The sequence below is a fragment of the Protobothrops mucrosquamatus genome, unplaced genomic scaffold (genome assembly GCF_001527695.2).
Source record: "Protobothrops mucrosquamatus isolate PMUCROS unplaced genomic scaffold, P.Mucros_1.0 scaffold3409, whole genome shotgun sequence".
NCBI classification, from domain to species: Eukaryota; Metazoa; Chordata; class Lepidosauria; order Squamata; family Viperidae; genus Protobothrops; species Protobothrops mucrosquamatus.
The window spans coordinates 6,146-18,949 of record NW_015389390.1 but is presented as its reverse complement, the minus strand read 5'-3'; the positions used below and the strand labels follow the sequence as shown (position 1 = coordinate 18,949).

The window sequence follows — 12,804 nt, the reverse complement described above, 5'->3', positions numbered from 1 at the left end:
CCTCAGGGTGCCGTCGGCCAAGCAATGTAGGCTGGCGACCCCCAGGGGGAGGGCCTTCTCTGTGGGTGCCCCCACCCTCTGGAACGAACTACCCCCCGAGATCCGGATGATTCCGGATCTCCTTACTTTCCGCCGCGCCCTCAAGACATGGCTTTTCCAGCAAGCGGGCCTGACCTAGGGAGGATTTTAGGTAGGGATGGTTTTAAGAAAATTTTAATTGACACACAGCTTCCAATATTTGGCTTTTAATTTGGTTTTATGGGGTTTTTTTGTTTTTTGATGTATTTTGTTTGTATCTGTTTTAATATGCTGTGCACCGCCCTGAGTCCTACGGGAGAAGGGCGGTATATAAATTAAATTATTATTATTATTATTATTATTATTATTATTATTATTATTAATACTTATCCTCATTGTAGAAGCAGGAGTAGAGCTGTCCTTTCTTGAGTTTCAGCATAGGATCCTATTTTCTCAGGTTTCCAGTTTTTGGGAGGGGTAGCTGATAAAGATGAGGTGTGTTGTTAGAGGAACTAGTATAAACATACGTTAAATCAGTTCTGGGGCATGTAAATCCCAAGCTTATTTAAGGGTCTTGCGTTTAGAGGATAGAAAATGTAATAGTAAAATGGGTTATAATCTTATTTTCCTCATAGGAAAACAAAGGTAAGAGGGGAAGACCCCGAGGACAGTATGATTAGAAAATTCCGAAACACAATGGGTTTCACACCTTCCATCTGGCTTCCATATTCTTACTGTCTTGCCAATTGATTCATATCCATGGCACCTAAAAGCTTTTTGTTTCTTTTTTCCCCTCTTAACACAGGAATTTCAGTTTCCTCAAGTTTCTTATCTTTTGGAGTTGTATGAAATGCTGTGCAGGTCAGCCACTTGCCTCTTTCTTGAACTCTTTCCTGTTGAATCACTAAATGTATGACTAGTAATCTTAATAACTATTTCATTTCATTGAATTCTAGTAAAAATCCCCAGGAATCAAATGGTGTTTTATTTTCGTACTCTTATCTTCACTATTTCCTTTATTTAGACGTAGCTAGATGGCACGTTGCTCAGTTTGACATTTGAAAGAGGAATAAACAACCAATGTTTTGCCCAAAAGTCTTGTGGTTCTCAGTAAAGTAGTCCTTTCAAGCAGCAGATTTTAGGATAACATTAAAGTCAGTCCATCTATAAAATTTGCTGATGTCATGGTCATAAATCTATAGAGTGTAGACAGTCAAGAGGATGACCTTGATGGAGATAAAGGTTGCAGAATCCTAGATTTGGGGGCTGGAGGCAATAAAGTCTCAGCCAGGCATCCGTCCAGACACACACACAAACTTCACATGATAGACAAAATAGGATTGAGCAGAACATGTTCATACTTGCAAGATTGTGTTACTGTAGTCAGTTTTAATAAAAGTAGTTTTAGGCCTACATAGTGCTTGTTTCTTATTCTGGTCTACTTTATAGGATTGACATATGCATAGTTTCTAACAGTAGAAAGTTTATATAAATGGTGTGGTTAAGAAGTTACAGGAGAGTATAAAATAGCGGTATGAGTTCTTTACATCTGACCACTGGAGGCCTATTCTAGAAATTCTAGTCCCACTCAATTTCTCTGTTTCAAAGGAGCCATATGAGTGGAAGTGGAGGAGGAGAGAAGAAGGGAAGGGGTTGAACCCCTCATGAAAAGAAAAGAAAGTTGCTATTGTGCAGCAGTAGAATGTCATTGGGAGACAGATGCCTTCCCCAAAGCCCAACTTAAAAGGTTGTCCCAACCATTAGGGGGAAGGAGGGTGAGTCTTTAGGCCTGATTCTTACCCCTACAATAAAACATTAGCACAATGAATACACATATACTATACATTCACTCATTCAACTGGTCTTTCCTTCAATTTATAAAAAAAGTCCACCTAGTTTTTTTTTTTTTAAGAAAAGCCAGACAATGAAGATTATTAGTACTGTCAGAAAGAAACATGCAGGGACTAAAAATTATTTCTCCCTCTTAACAGTGTTGTGAGTCCAACAGACCAGCTTTGTCCAGAGATCTTTCACTCAGATGATTGCCTCAGATACGGTAGGTCTGGTTTGGAATGAAACTCTTACCATGTAACCATTATCACTGGTAAATCTAAAGAATGTCCTTTGCTTAGTTTGAAGAGATTTGCCATAGTCTTGAAGAAAAGATCATATTAATAGGCATAAATCTGAGAGCTGTCACACTGTTCAGGTGGCTTCATTGCAGGAGACACTCAGGTATGCTTTGAAAGGGAGTATCGGCTACCCCTCTGTTCTTTACAGAGTTATCTGTTCTGTTGCTGTCTTATTCCTTATCTATAAGGAATAGCAAGGTCAACTTAATAGAGTGTGACTATTACCTACTTTCTCTTTTTTAAATAATAGTTTTATTAACTATTATAATTATAAAAGTAAAAAAACAAACTAAACAAAGAATAAAAAGTAGAATACACAGAAAAGAAAGGAAAATGAAAAATAGAAAAGCAAAAAAGTAAAAATATAGTAAAGAAAAAGAAAAACTTATAAAGAAGTGACTTTCCACTTTTATCACAACAAATATGAATACTTTTAGTAGTTTATCACCGCCTCTTAAATATAACAAATCTTTTCTTCCCTTTATTGTTTATAGATTTGTTTATCAACATTTCTCTTTTAATCTTTTAACCATTTTTACTCCGTGAATTACATTTATAAACTTTACTTTAACCAAATAAACCAACTTTATATTACTTACTTTCAATTCTAACAATCTTACTCTTTAGTCCATTCAAATAATTTTGCAAAACATTGTTTCTTTTCATTTTTTTCTTTATCCCTTGTCACAAGATTTTTTTTTTGTAAATCCATTGTAGAGAAATTATTCTGCTTACTCTCTTAGTTTATGGTTCATATATCCTTTCTAATTATTAAAATATCAGCCGGCTTCTTTTATATGTCTAGTGTAACATCTTTTTCCATGTCATTCTTGTAGCCTGTCATTTGTAAATCCACTTTTAACTCTCTTCTCAGATAAAACTTGTTCCTCCTTCATAACATCTTTTAGACATGATCGCTCCTTCAAGGCAGATGCCTCTGTTGACACTATTAATATTAATTTCTAAGTCAATTTCTCAAAAATATCCTTCAGTATGTCTGATGCTAGACTATTTCACTTCATCCTGTAATTGTAAGTCGAGTTTGTGTTCTCCTTTACTGGAAATCTTTAGTTTCCTCTAGTATCCAATTTTTAAAATCTTATTTTTAAAAAAATCAAAACAAAAGCATTTTTTCCTGAGAAAGATTCTTTATAATTAATTCTAAAACCTTTTTTCAAATTTATCTGGGCCCTTAGTCCTTTTGTGACTTGTTAAATTCAAAGTTATAATCACTTGTTTGGCTGTTTATTATTATTATTTTTAGTTCTTAAACTTGTAGTTAAAACTTTCTTTTGCTAAGGATAAAAGAAAAGTCACCTGGTGCTGTCAAATTCGTTGATTCTAAGATTTCTAATACTTGAAAATCAGCTAATAAATAATTTCTGAAAGGAATTAGAAAAGGAAGTATTTTGATTTTGATTTTATTAAATTTATACCTCGCCCTTCTCCCGGAGGACTCAGGGCGGCTTCTTTTGCTTCTTATCAAAGACACTGTCTGTGATTTGAACAAGATGGCTATTCCCTTGTCTCTCAGAGCTCTAAAACCCACCAGATTGATGTTTTGAGGTCTTCTCAAAAGGAGTAGCTGTCTGCAGCTCTTGCTGGTGATCTCAAGTCAATTCCTTGTTTTGAAGAGGTTTCAGAGAGCTGATCATCTTGACAGATCTTCACTGTGCAGTGGCATTGGTCCCCTTTTAACAGAGCCATCTTCTGTCTGCCATTTCTTCTTCTGGAAGTCCAGAATATTGCCTTATTTCTCAAGGAGCTCTCTTTTGGTCTGATTACTAAGCACCAAACCAAACTGCCAGTGGAGGATATGATCTTGGATCCTGATTTTAGATTGTAATCAAATTCTTGTGTAGCAATAGCAATATCACTTAGACTTATATTCCACCCCATAGTGGTTTATAGCACTCTCTGGGCGTTTTACAACGTCTGCATATTGCCCCCAAGACTCTGGGTTCTCATTTTACTGACCACAGAAGGATGGAAGACTGAGTCAACCTTGAGCCGGTCAGAATTGAACTCCTGGCAGTGGAATGCAGAGTTAGGCTGCAATACTGCATTTTAACCACTGGGCCAACATTTTTTTAATGTTTTTTTTAAAAGTAGGATGAGAATAACAATAGAAAAGTTAAAAAGAAAATTTTAGATCATGTAATAAAGCGTCAGGAAACTATCTGGGAAGCTTTACCTTTTCTCTGCATTTAAAACCTTTCAGCTACAGATAAGTGTCCTCATGAGGCCGCCTATGATGCATTCCTCTGTGGAGCAGGTATGTGCTTTATCTTTAAGAATCTGATGTATTCCTTTTTTTAGGCTTTGTCCAATTCCAGATATGAACTAACCAAGGGGTGGAAAACTGGTGGCTTTACAGTTATAGCCAATGCTTTTTTTGTAAAAAAAAAAAAAGAAAAAAGAAAAAAAGGTCTTACTACTGTAGTTGTTGCAATTGGGAATACTTGAAGGGCTAGTTAGTTGGGTGCCCTCAAGACAGGCTCAATTCTGAATGACTGAATGGGCAAATCCTTGTCACCTCCAGCAAATCTGTACTTCTTCCAAAGGCCCAAAGCTCTTCCAAAGTTCTTAATACTTTGTAAGAATTATGGTAGGGGAAGGTCATTCTCTTTCACTTAACAGTTTTCACATTTACTTTTCCAGTCATAGCACTAATAGTAACTAACAATGGGTATAACTGTATATATATCCTTTCTTCTAGTTCTTCTTAAAATAGCTCATTTGCTCCTTTGCAGAAAAACTGGGTAAGTAACAGTTTGACTTTTCAATGATAGATGTGAATGGCAATACTTTTTTTTTTTTACTGAATACTGTTTCATGTTAGAAGTTGAAGAACATCTATATAACTGATAAATATTCTGAAAGTCAGAATTATCAGAGAGCTGATTACATTTGCTAATCCCACCAACTTACTTACAGTGGTTAAAAAAATTCACAACACCAAATGTCATATTCTTCACCGAGGGAAGTTTAAAGGAATTTCTTTTATGGCAGGAGACAAAAATCCTAAGTAACGTTTAGGATTTGAATTAATGATAACTATTCAAGAGACAGCCTTGGAATTTTGGATTGCTTGTTGAATCATTAGGTTTGGTTGCTGTGGATAAAGGATAAATTTCTCCCATATTTGTACTACACATGAAATGATATGTATTTTTCTGGTAAAATCGGTAGGTATTGTAGGTTTGGAAAAAGGACATGAATAAATCAGCTGAGGTTACAGAAAAATGGAGCAATTTTTGTGTACGGGAAAGGTTACAGTATTGGAGGTATTTGTTTGAAAAAGAAGCATTAAGCTTGGATTTGATCGTTCAAAAACTACAAAAAAAATGAAACCGAAGAAGGCATACTGGAATATTGTATATGATGATTATTAGGCTAAAAAGGTGCAAATTGTCTATTTTTCTTCCTTTTTTTCAAAGAGCAAACATTTTAAGCCGGACAAAAAGCACCAAATGGAAATTTGGCATTTAGACCCTGCAGTCATGGTATCTTTCTCCAATGCAACTGTGTAAAATTATTAAAAACTCGCCTTATTTCTTTTCTTTTAGTGATCAAACAGCAGCACCCACTTTTTCTCAGTACATTGATGTATTAGCTGCATATGTGAATCAGGTGAACTTAATTCGAGGCGGAGTTCAGAAAATTGTGAGTATGAAATCAGCCAGTTATGACAAGAGATAAGCTAGCAGGCTGGGGTGAGCAGCTTCAGATTTCCCTTGAAATGGGCAGGGCTAACCATTTGAACCCTGTTTCCTTGGGGAAGGGGGTTTGTAATGGATGTAGTAAATCTTTCATCAAGGAACTAATTGTATTCCTTAAATTCCCCCATCTCCCATCCCCAAATTGGGTTGCATATTTTGTCCCTTAGAGCCATCTCAAAATCAAAAAAATAAGAACAAAAAGTCCCTCTATTTTAGATTGGCTGCCACAATGATGCCACAGCATCACAAGCAATGTCCTCTGTGAGTCTTCAGTCAGAGTACAAAGCTGAGTTATGGTCACCCTCTATCCCAGGCAGAAAAAGGCTGCTCCTCCATCATCTGCTAAAATCCTAAGGGATTGGTCTATGACAGGAGTGGGGAACTATGGCCCCTTTATGGTCTGTGAACTTGAACTCCCAGAATTCCCGAGCCAGCCATGTTGGCGCAGGAATTCTGGGAATTGAAGTTCACAGATCGTAAGAGGGTCATAGCTCCCCATCCCTGGCTTATGTAGTGGGCCTCAGGGAGAAGTAGTTTTGGGGCAGGAGGCTTGTAATAGCTACACAGTGAAAGGCTGGGATGTTTATATGCAGAATTTGAAAAAAGAAACATTAAAACAATTACTTCTCCACATCACCAATTGCTTATACCAGATTCCTCTCGCGCTCCCCCTTTTTCTATTGGGTAGTGAAGAAACATGATTTTTGTAGCCAGAGGAGCCTACCTTTTACCTTACAGAGCTTGTGTCTGTTGTGGGAGAAATTGTGAAATTGAGGATCTCTCTCTCTTTCTCTTCCCCTGCTTTTTTCTCTTCCTCCCTATATAGGCAAGGAGGCAAAACAGGATCATTTATTACGATAGTGTTATGGGCAGCATACATGTTGTTCATATCATAGGAAGGAAGTAAATGTCCAGCTTTTCTGATTAATAATCATCATCAGCACAATAATAAAGGTAGTTGACTACATGTCCTAGTTTGCAACATTTGACTAAACATTTTGCCCTAGTCCTTCTGCATAGAGAAACATTCTTCATCTCAAATATATCTGATTTAATCTCCAGGGTCTTTTGAGTAAATGTGTTTCCAGGGACCCACCTAAAATAGACTATCATGAAGTTTGGGAACGTCATTAATTTCCAATGTTGACAATATTCTGTTTTCTCTAAATATGGGCATCTGAGCAGCATGCAATTTTTTTTTTTTATCCTTCTCACTGTTTTCGTTGTCATTTTTATCCCCCCACCCTCTTGTCACAGAGGTTTGTTTTTTTCCCCTCCACTCCCTCTTTGTTTTTGAGTTTTAATGTGGCTGGACAGAAGTTCAGCATGCAGCAGTATACTGTTTCCTTTGATACGATATGTGAAGGAAAAAAGGGTAGTGATGACAGAAGACTCCTGTCTTGCTGTGAGGTCTCAGTATTTAAATATTTTAACCAACTCCATTATGTAACTTTTTTTAAAATGGAAAGGATCAAACTACAGTCTGGAATTCAGTGGGAAATATACCGATGCTACATTGCCATCCTTAATTACAGACTCATGTGATTAGTCATTATTTATCTCTAAAAGCAAATTTCCTTTAAAAATTCATATGATAGCCCCATACTGAACTTATATTCCAAGAGCATTGATTCTTAAATTTAAATGTTTCACATTTACATTTCATGTTTTCAGGACTACAGTCTGCCAAGTGTGTGTTTTTACCTATCCTGAATATCAAATCCAGGATTCCCAACCATGTAGCATTATTGAAGAGAATAAAGATTCTGCTTTAGTAGTAGAAACCCCAGGGCAGGGAGTTGGAATAGCTTATCTTCAAGATCTTTTCCAACTGTTGCAGTCTGTGATGGCATGATGCCTTTGAATTGTACTCAGTTCTTGGTGGTTTTCTGGATCAGGCCATGCAATTTGTTTTGCAGCAATATTGCCCATCCCTCTGAAGCTACCAAACTTAAAAAAACAAGTACCACCTGGATTTCTGGAGAGATTTTTAATGCCAGTCGGGTAACCTTGAAAGCTTGCCAAAGTAATTCTCCAGATCAACTTACACCTAGTGTAATACCTAGTTGCATTGGAGGAGAATGGCTGAAGTGCCAGGTTTTTCCTTGTGGTTTAATTTTTTATTTATTTATTTATTTTTACTTTTGTTGTGAGCTGCCCAGAGTTGCGTGTCTCTTAAGAGGGGCAAAAAAAGAAAGCTAGTTACTTTGAGTTGGTTTCTCACAATTCTCCCCTTTCCCTGGACTCCAGAATCTCTTCTTCTCTAATGGCTTTGCTTCCTCCCTTTATTGCCTTGATGGCTCCTCTGTGTTCCCAGGCTCTGTTAAGTACAAACGACACGAGAAATGGTTCATTACAGTATTACCTTCTTCCCAAATGTTTTTTTTTTTAATGTCCCTTCCTAATCTGTAGCTCTGGAATTTCCTACTTGTTTTCCATGCGAGTATTGACCAACATTTCCTTTAGATCAGCCAAGGTCCACTGGACTTAGATTTTTGCCATCAAAATGTTATAAGTATATTTAATAAGCAAGACGGCATTTAAAGGATATGCTCATCGCTGTTTTTAAAAAAATATTTACATTAATTGTAAGTTCCCATCACCACACAGCCTGTATCTCTTTTGTATAAAATGCCATAATATTTCAATTCATAGTTTGAAACATCTTTCTGATGCTCTCGATAACTGAAAATTTATTATTTCCTCAGAATTTTTCTGGCCTGGATGACCTGACAACACGTCCCCCCCTCCTATTAGCCACTGTGAAGGGGTGGCATGGGGTAACTGAAGAGCAGATTCATCAAGAGATGAGGACTTTCTGTAGGTTTGATGTCTGTCGGCTAAGAGTGAACCAGTTTCTCCTGCTCGCCAATAATTTTAAAGAGTATGTGATTAAAATCCAATTGCCCCTGAATCTGCAACTTTCTGATTGTATGGGCTATCAGCCTATGCAGCAGGCTGCCACTGTATGTTCACTTTTGATACGAATTTTCAGAGTTGGATGATCATCTGCCAGTGAGGCTCTAGTGCAGGGGTAGGCAACCTTGGCTCTTTTATGACTCGTGGACTTCAACTCACAGAATTCCTGAACCAGCACAGCTGGCTCAGGAATTCTGGGAGTTGAAGTCCACGAGTCATAAAAGAGCCAAGGTTGCCTACTCCTGCTCTAGTGGATCATGCATTGAGCATGAAGTTGAATTAGATAATTTCTAAGATCCTTTTCAACTTTATGATTTTATGAGTAATATTTTCTTTCTTCCCAAACAATATGAGAATTAACCTGTCAAACATATTTGAAAGATGGATAAATCTTAAAATTGTCTCTACATGCTCAAACATCTTAGGACTATTGTCCTTATATTTTGGTTTTCTTTAAATGGTTTCACTTTCTAGTTATGTACTATCTGGAACCTATCTAAAAATTTAAATAGTTCAAATTCCAGCTTCAAAGAATAAGAACAAATTATTGATAATTTCTCAACAATTCTGAGTCTTTCTTTTGCAGCTATTTCCTCCTTCGTCAGTGATTTAAAGATTGGTTGAGGAAACCATGGCTTATGTGCCAGAATGGACAGGTTCATAAATCTATTAAGGCCAAACTGAACCAAGCATATTATATGCTAGTGCCCTGCTTGGGCTTTTAATTTTTAATCCTAAAAACAAAACAGGGAAATGAAGATGGGCTTAAAGGAAATGTGATGTTTTGCGGGAGAAGACGAGAAATTGCTGTGGGTTTGTTCCTCTTGGTCTTTTGCTTTGGCCTAGAAAGAACAATTAAAAAGGAAAAGATGGAAGCTTGAGGGAAAGAAAGGTGGAGTCTTCTTTTCCTCAGGACAAAGGGCTAACACAGGGGTAGTCAACCTTGGCTCTTTTATGACTCGTGGACTTCAACTCCCAGAATTCCAGAGCCAGCTAAGCCAGCTAATTCCAGAGTCATAAAAGAGCCAAGGTTGACTACCCCTGGGCTAACATATAAACCCTCTGCGCTGTGAGAATGTGAGCAAGCATGTTTTGGTAGGGTTACATGGAGCAGTGGTTCTCAACCTTTTTAATGCCGCAACCCCAACCGGTTGTAAGTCGAGGACTAAACCGGTTGTAAGTCGAGGACTAAACCGGCCGTAAGTCGAGGACTAAACCAGTCGTAAGTCGAGGACTTTCCCTGCCCGGGAGCGCCGCGCATGTGTAGTTCCGCCCCCTGCGCCGGCCGAGGCGTAGCTGGCAAGCGGCAGAGACGGAGCAGGCCGACCACCAGCTGGTCCAGCCCAAGGGAGGTAAGGTACCCGCCGGAAAAGGGGAAAAAATGGCGGACAAAAAAAATGGCAGACAAAAAAATGGCAGACAGCCTTGCTTGGCGACCCCCATGAAATGGTCGATCGACCCCAAATGGGGTCCCGACCCACAGGTTGAGAACCACTGACATGGAGGTTAATTGGGTGGCTGTAGACTTCTTCTGGCTAAGAGTGGGACTTATTTTGTAGGCAAGAGGAACACTAGCTGAGGCAACAGTTTCCCAGCATTGATTAGTGCCCGCTTCTTTTGGTAGCAAAGCTATTATTTGGTTGTATGAAGCATTCTTCTTTGCTGTAGATTAGCCAGCAAGCTGAGTTTCCTCTTCAAATTATTCTTACAGCATCAGGATAGTTCTGAAAGCATATAAGGCCCATCCTAACCTACAGATTTCCGTGTATCACCGTTGGAAGCATTCTCCACAAGTGACTAGCTTCCTACAGTAAGTAAGCTTGACTTTATGCTACCTTTTGAAATGGCCATTTACAAAACATTATCTGAATTCAGTCTGGGTGTTGAAACGCAGAAATCTATCCCTGCTTAATTGCTTGAGTTGTTGCAGTCTGCATCTGGCTGCAACTGCTCAACTGGAAGTACATTCTTCAAGAGAAGTGTGCCACATTTGTCTGGCATGATTACTTTCCACTGCTCTCTTTTGGCCAGGCATCAGTCTTCAAAATATGAATGATTAAAAGCTTATTGAGCATCGCTCAGGTTCACATTCTCAGCTGTGCGTCCCGTTGGAGACAGAACAGCTACGTACACTAGTATGACATACACTTCCCCAATTGCCTTTTCTGCCATCGGGAACTTATGAGATAATTCTCAAACTATGTGTAACTGTTAAGTTTCCATCCCGGAGAGCATCATTTAGGGGCTTAATTATTCAAGATGTTAAATTGATATATCAAAAACACTTCCATCTTCAAATTGCACTGTTTGTGGAATACAGTTGGGATCTTACCAGTGTAAAACCTGTCAGTCCTTAGCCTCAGTGAAATACAGTGCTTAAAGCCATGGGAAGGTAGAACAGAATCAGGGTTGAAAGAGTTGCAGAATTTATTTTAAGCTTTATTGATAATGCACTCTTAAGCATGGTTCCAGCCACTTTCTAATGGTTCAATGAATATACAGCCATATTTGGTCTGGAGTAAGAAATGCGGTTCTCATCATCTCTGGCCTCCACAGTCGCACAGGCCGAGGCTGAGGTGAGCTGTATTCCAACATACTTGGAAGAATCTGCTTGAAGAAGGCAGATGTAGGTCATGAACTCTTTTTATATGTGTATTCATTTTATTTTGCTACTTCAAGTAGTGAAGACGAAGACTGAGCAAGTAGAGAATCTGAGAAAGATTCTCAGGATTAACAGGATTGTGTTAACTGGATACTGTATTCCATTATAACTGGCTTTATTTAAAATGGCTTACTTAATATGACTTAATATATTTGAAAGATTTTTATGCTATAAGCTGTTTTGGGAATTATCTGATTTTATACAATAACTAAAGCATGGAATATCTAAACCATTGCGTAATGCCCTTGTAATTAAGTTGCCCATTTTGAATGATAAAGTTGAGTGAAACTGAATCTATGGCAGATAGAACTAAGCTTTTTAACTCTTGATTAAATTGCATTTATGTTTATATTTTTATGCCCTTTCAGAATATGTGGCATTGTGGCTTCTTGGTCTCTGCTGGCTTTCTTGCTTGGAGGGTCTTATAGTTGCCGTGTGTAACAGCTCATCCACTAGAAATGCTTGGTTTCTTTTTCTCTCAATGTAAGCTGTACAATAATAGATTAAAACACTTTGCAATGATCCCAAAGTTGTGTGGTTCCTAATATGGAAAGAAGAATAGGAAAGGAGAACTTGGTCAAATAGGATGCAGTGAAAAGCAGACTTCTTTATTATGAAAAAAAATACAGAAGAATGGAAAGGAGTAATGGAACAGATATGGCGGATTTTCTTAAAGCATAAGTATTTCACAAAATATTTTGTGCTTGCTGCTTGTATACAATCTTTTCAAGGGGGATATGAAGCTTCCAGGGCAGTTCACCTAGAGAACCCAAAATAATTTAATGTATAAACTACACAAATAGATGTTAAATTCTGGAAGAAGTGGAATAACTCTATTTGACACCAAAAAGTTAATCGTAGTAATAGGCATTCTTGCTGAGACTTGAAACATAAAAGGCACTTCAGTCACTATATGGCTAACCTTTCATGGTAAGAACCTCAGAAGAGTAGCTCTGTATACAGGAAAGTTGGGATAAGAGAAAAAAATAGCATTAAGTATTACAGTCCTAGGCTGTAAAATGTCCTAGAAGACCCAGAATACATCCAAATGTAGAACAGCTATTATCATGGCCCTATTTTATTTATTTTTTTGTACTTCCTAATTTCTTCTCCAAGAACAAACAGTTTCACTAACAGCCTATTTCAACCTTCTTCTCAGTAACTCATTGAATGTGAAGAGAAAGCTTTTGAAAAAGTTTATGCGGTTTATGCCATTTTCTTTCTATTTATAGTTGATAAAAAGTAAACATTCCTGTAATTATTTTAAGCTCAAATGTATAGCCCTGAACTCAGACTCCAATGCTCAGGACAAGCAGTCTTAAACCATCAGTCATCATGGCTGTTACATATA

The 12,804-nt window shown here is 37.8% G+C and overlaps 1 protein-coding gene across 1 annotated transcript in view; it reads left to right on the top strand.

Moving 5' to 3' along the window:
• PNLDC1 (PARN like, ribonuclease domain containing 1) overlaps nucleotides 1–11,894 on the top strand; it is a 29,098-nt gene extending 17,204 nt beyond the window's left edge. The window contains exons 12-19 of the mRNA XM_029286350.1: nucleotides 824–879; nucleotides 2,010–2,074; nucleotides 4,372–4,425; nucleotides 4,870–4,912; nucleotides 5,720–5,816; nucleotides 8,581–8,756; nucleotides 10,503–10,601; nucleotides 11,822–11,894. Of these exons, the coding sequence (XP_029142183.1) occupies nucleotides 824–879; nucleotides 2,010–2,074; nucleotides 4,372–4,425; nucleotides 4,870–4,912; nucleotides 5,720–5,816; nucleotides 8,581–8,756; nucleotides 10,503–10,601; nucleotides 11,822–11,894 (663 nt within the window). The remainder of the gene's footprint in view (nucleotides 1–823; nucleotides 880–2,009; nucleotides 2,075–4,371; nucleotides 4,426–4,869; nucleotides 4,913–5,719; nucleotides 5,817–8,580; nucleotides 8,757–10,502; nucleotides 10,602–11,821) is intronic.
• The last annotated feature ends 910 nt before the right edge of the window (nucleotides 11,895–12,804 follow it).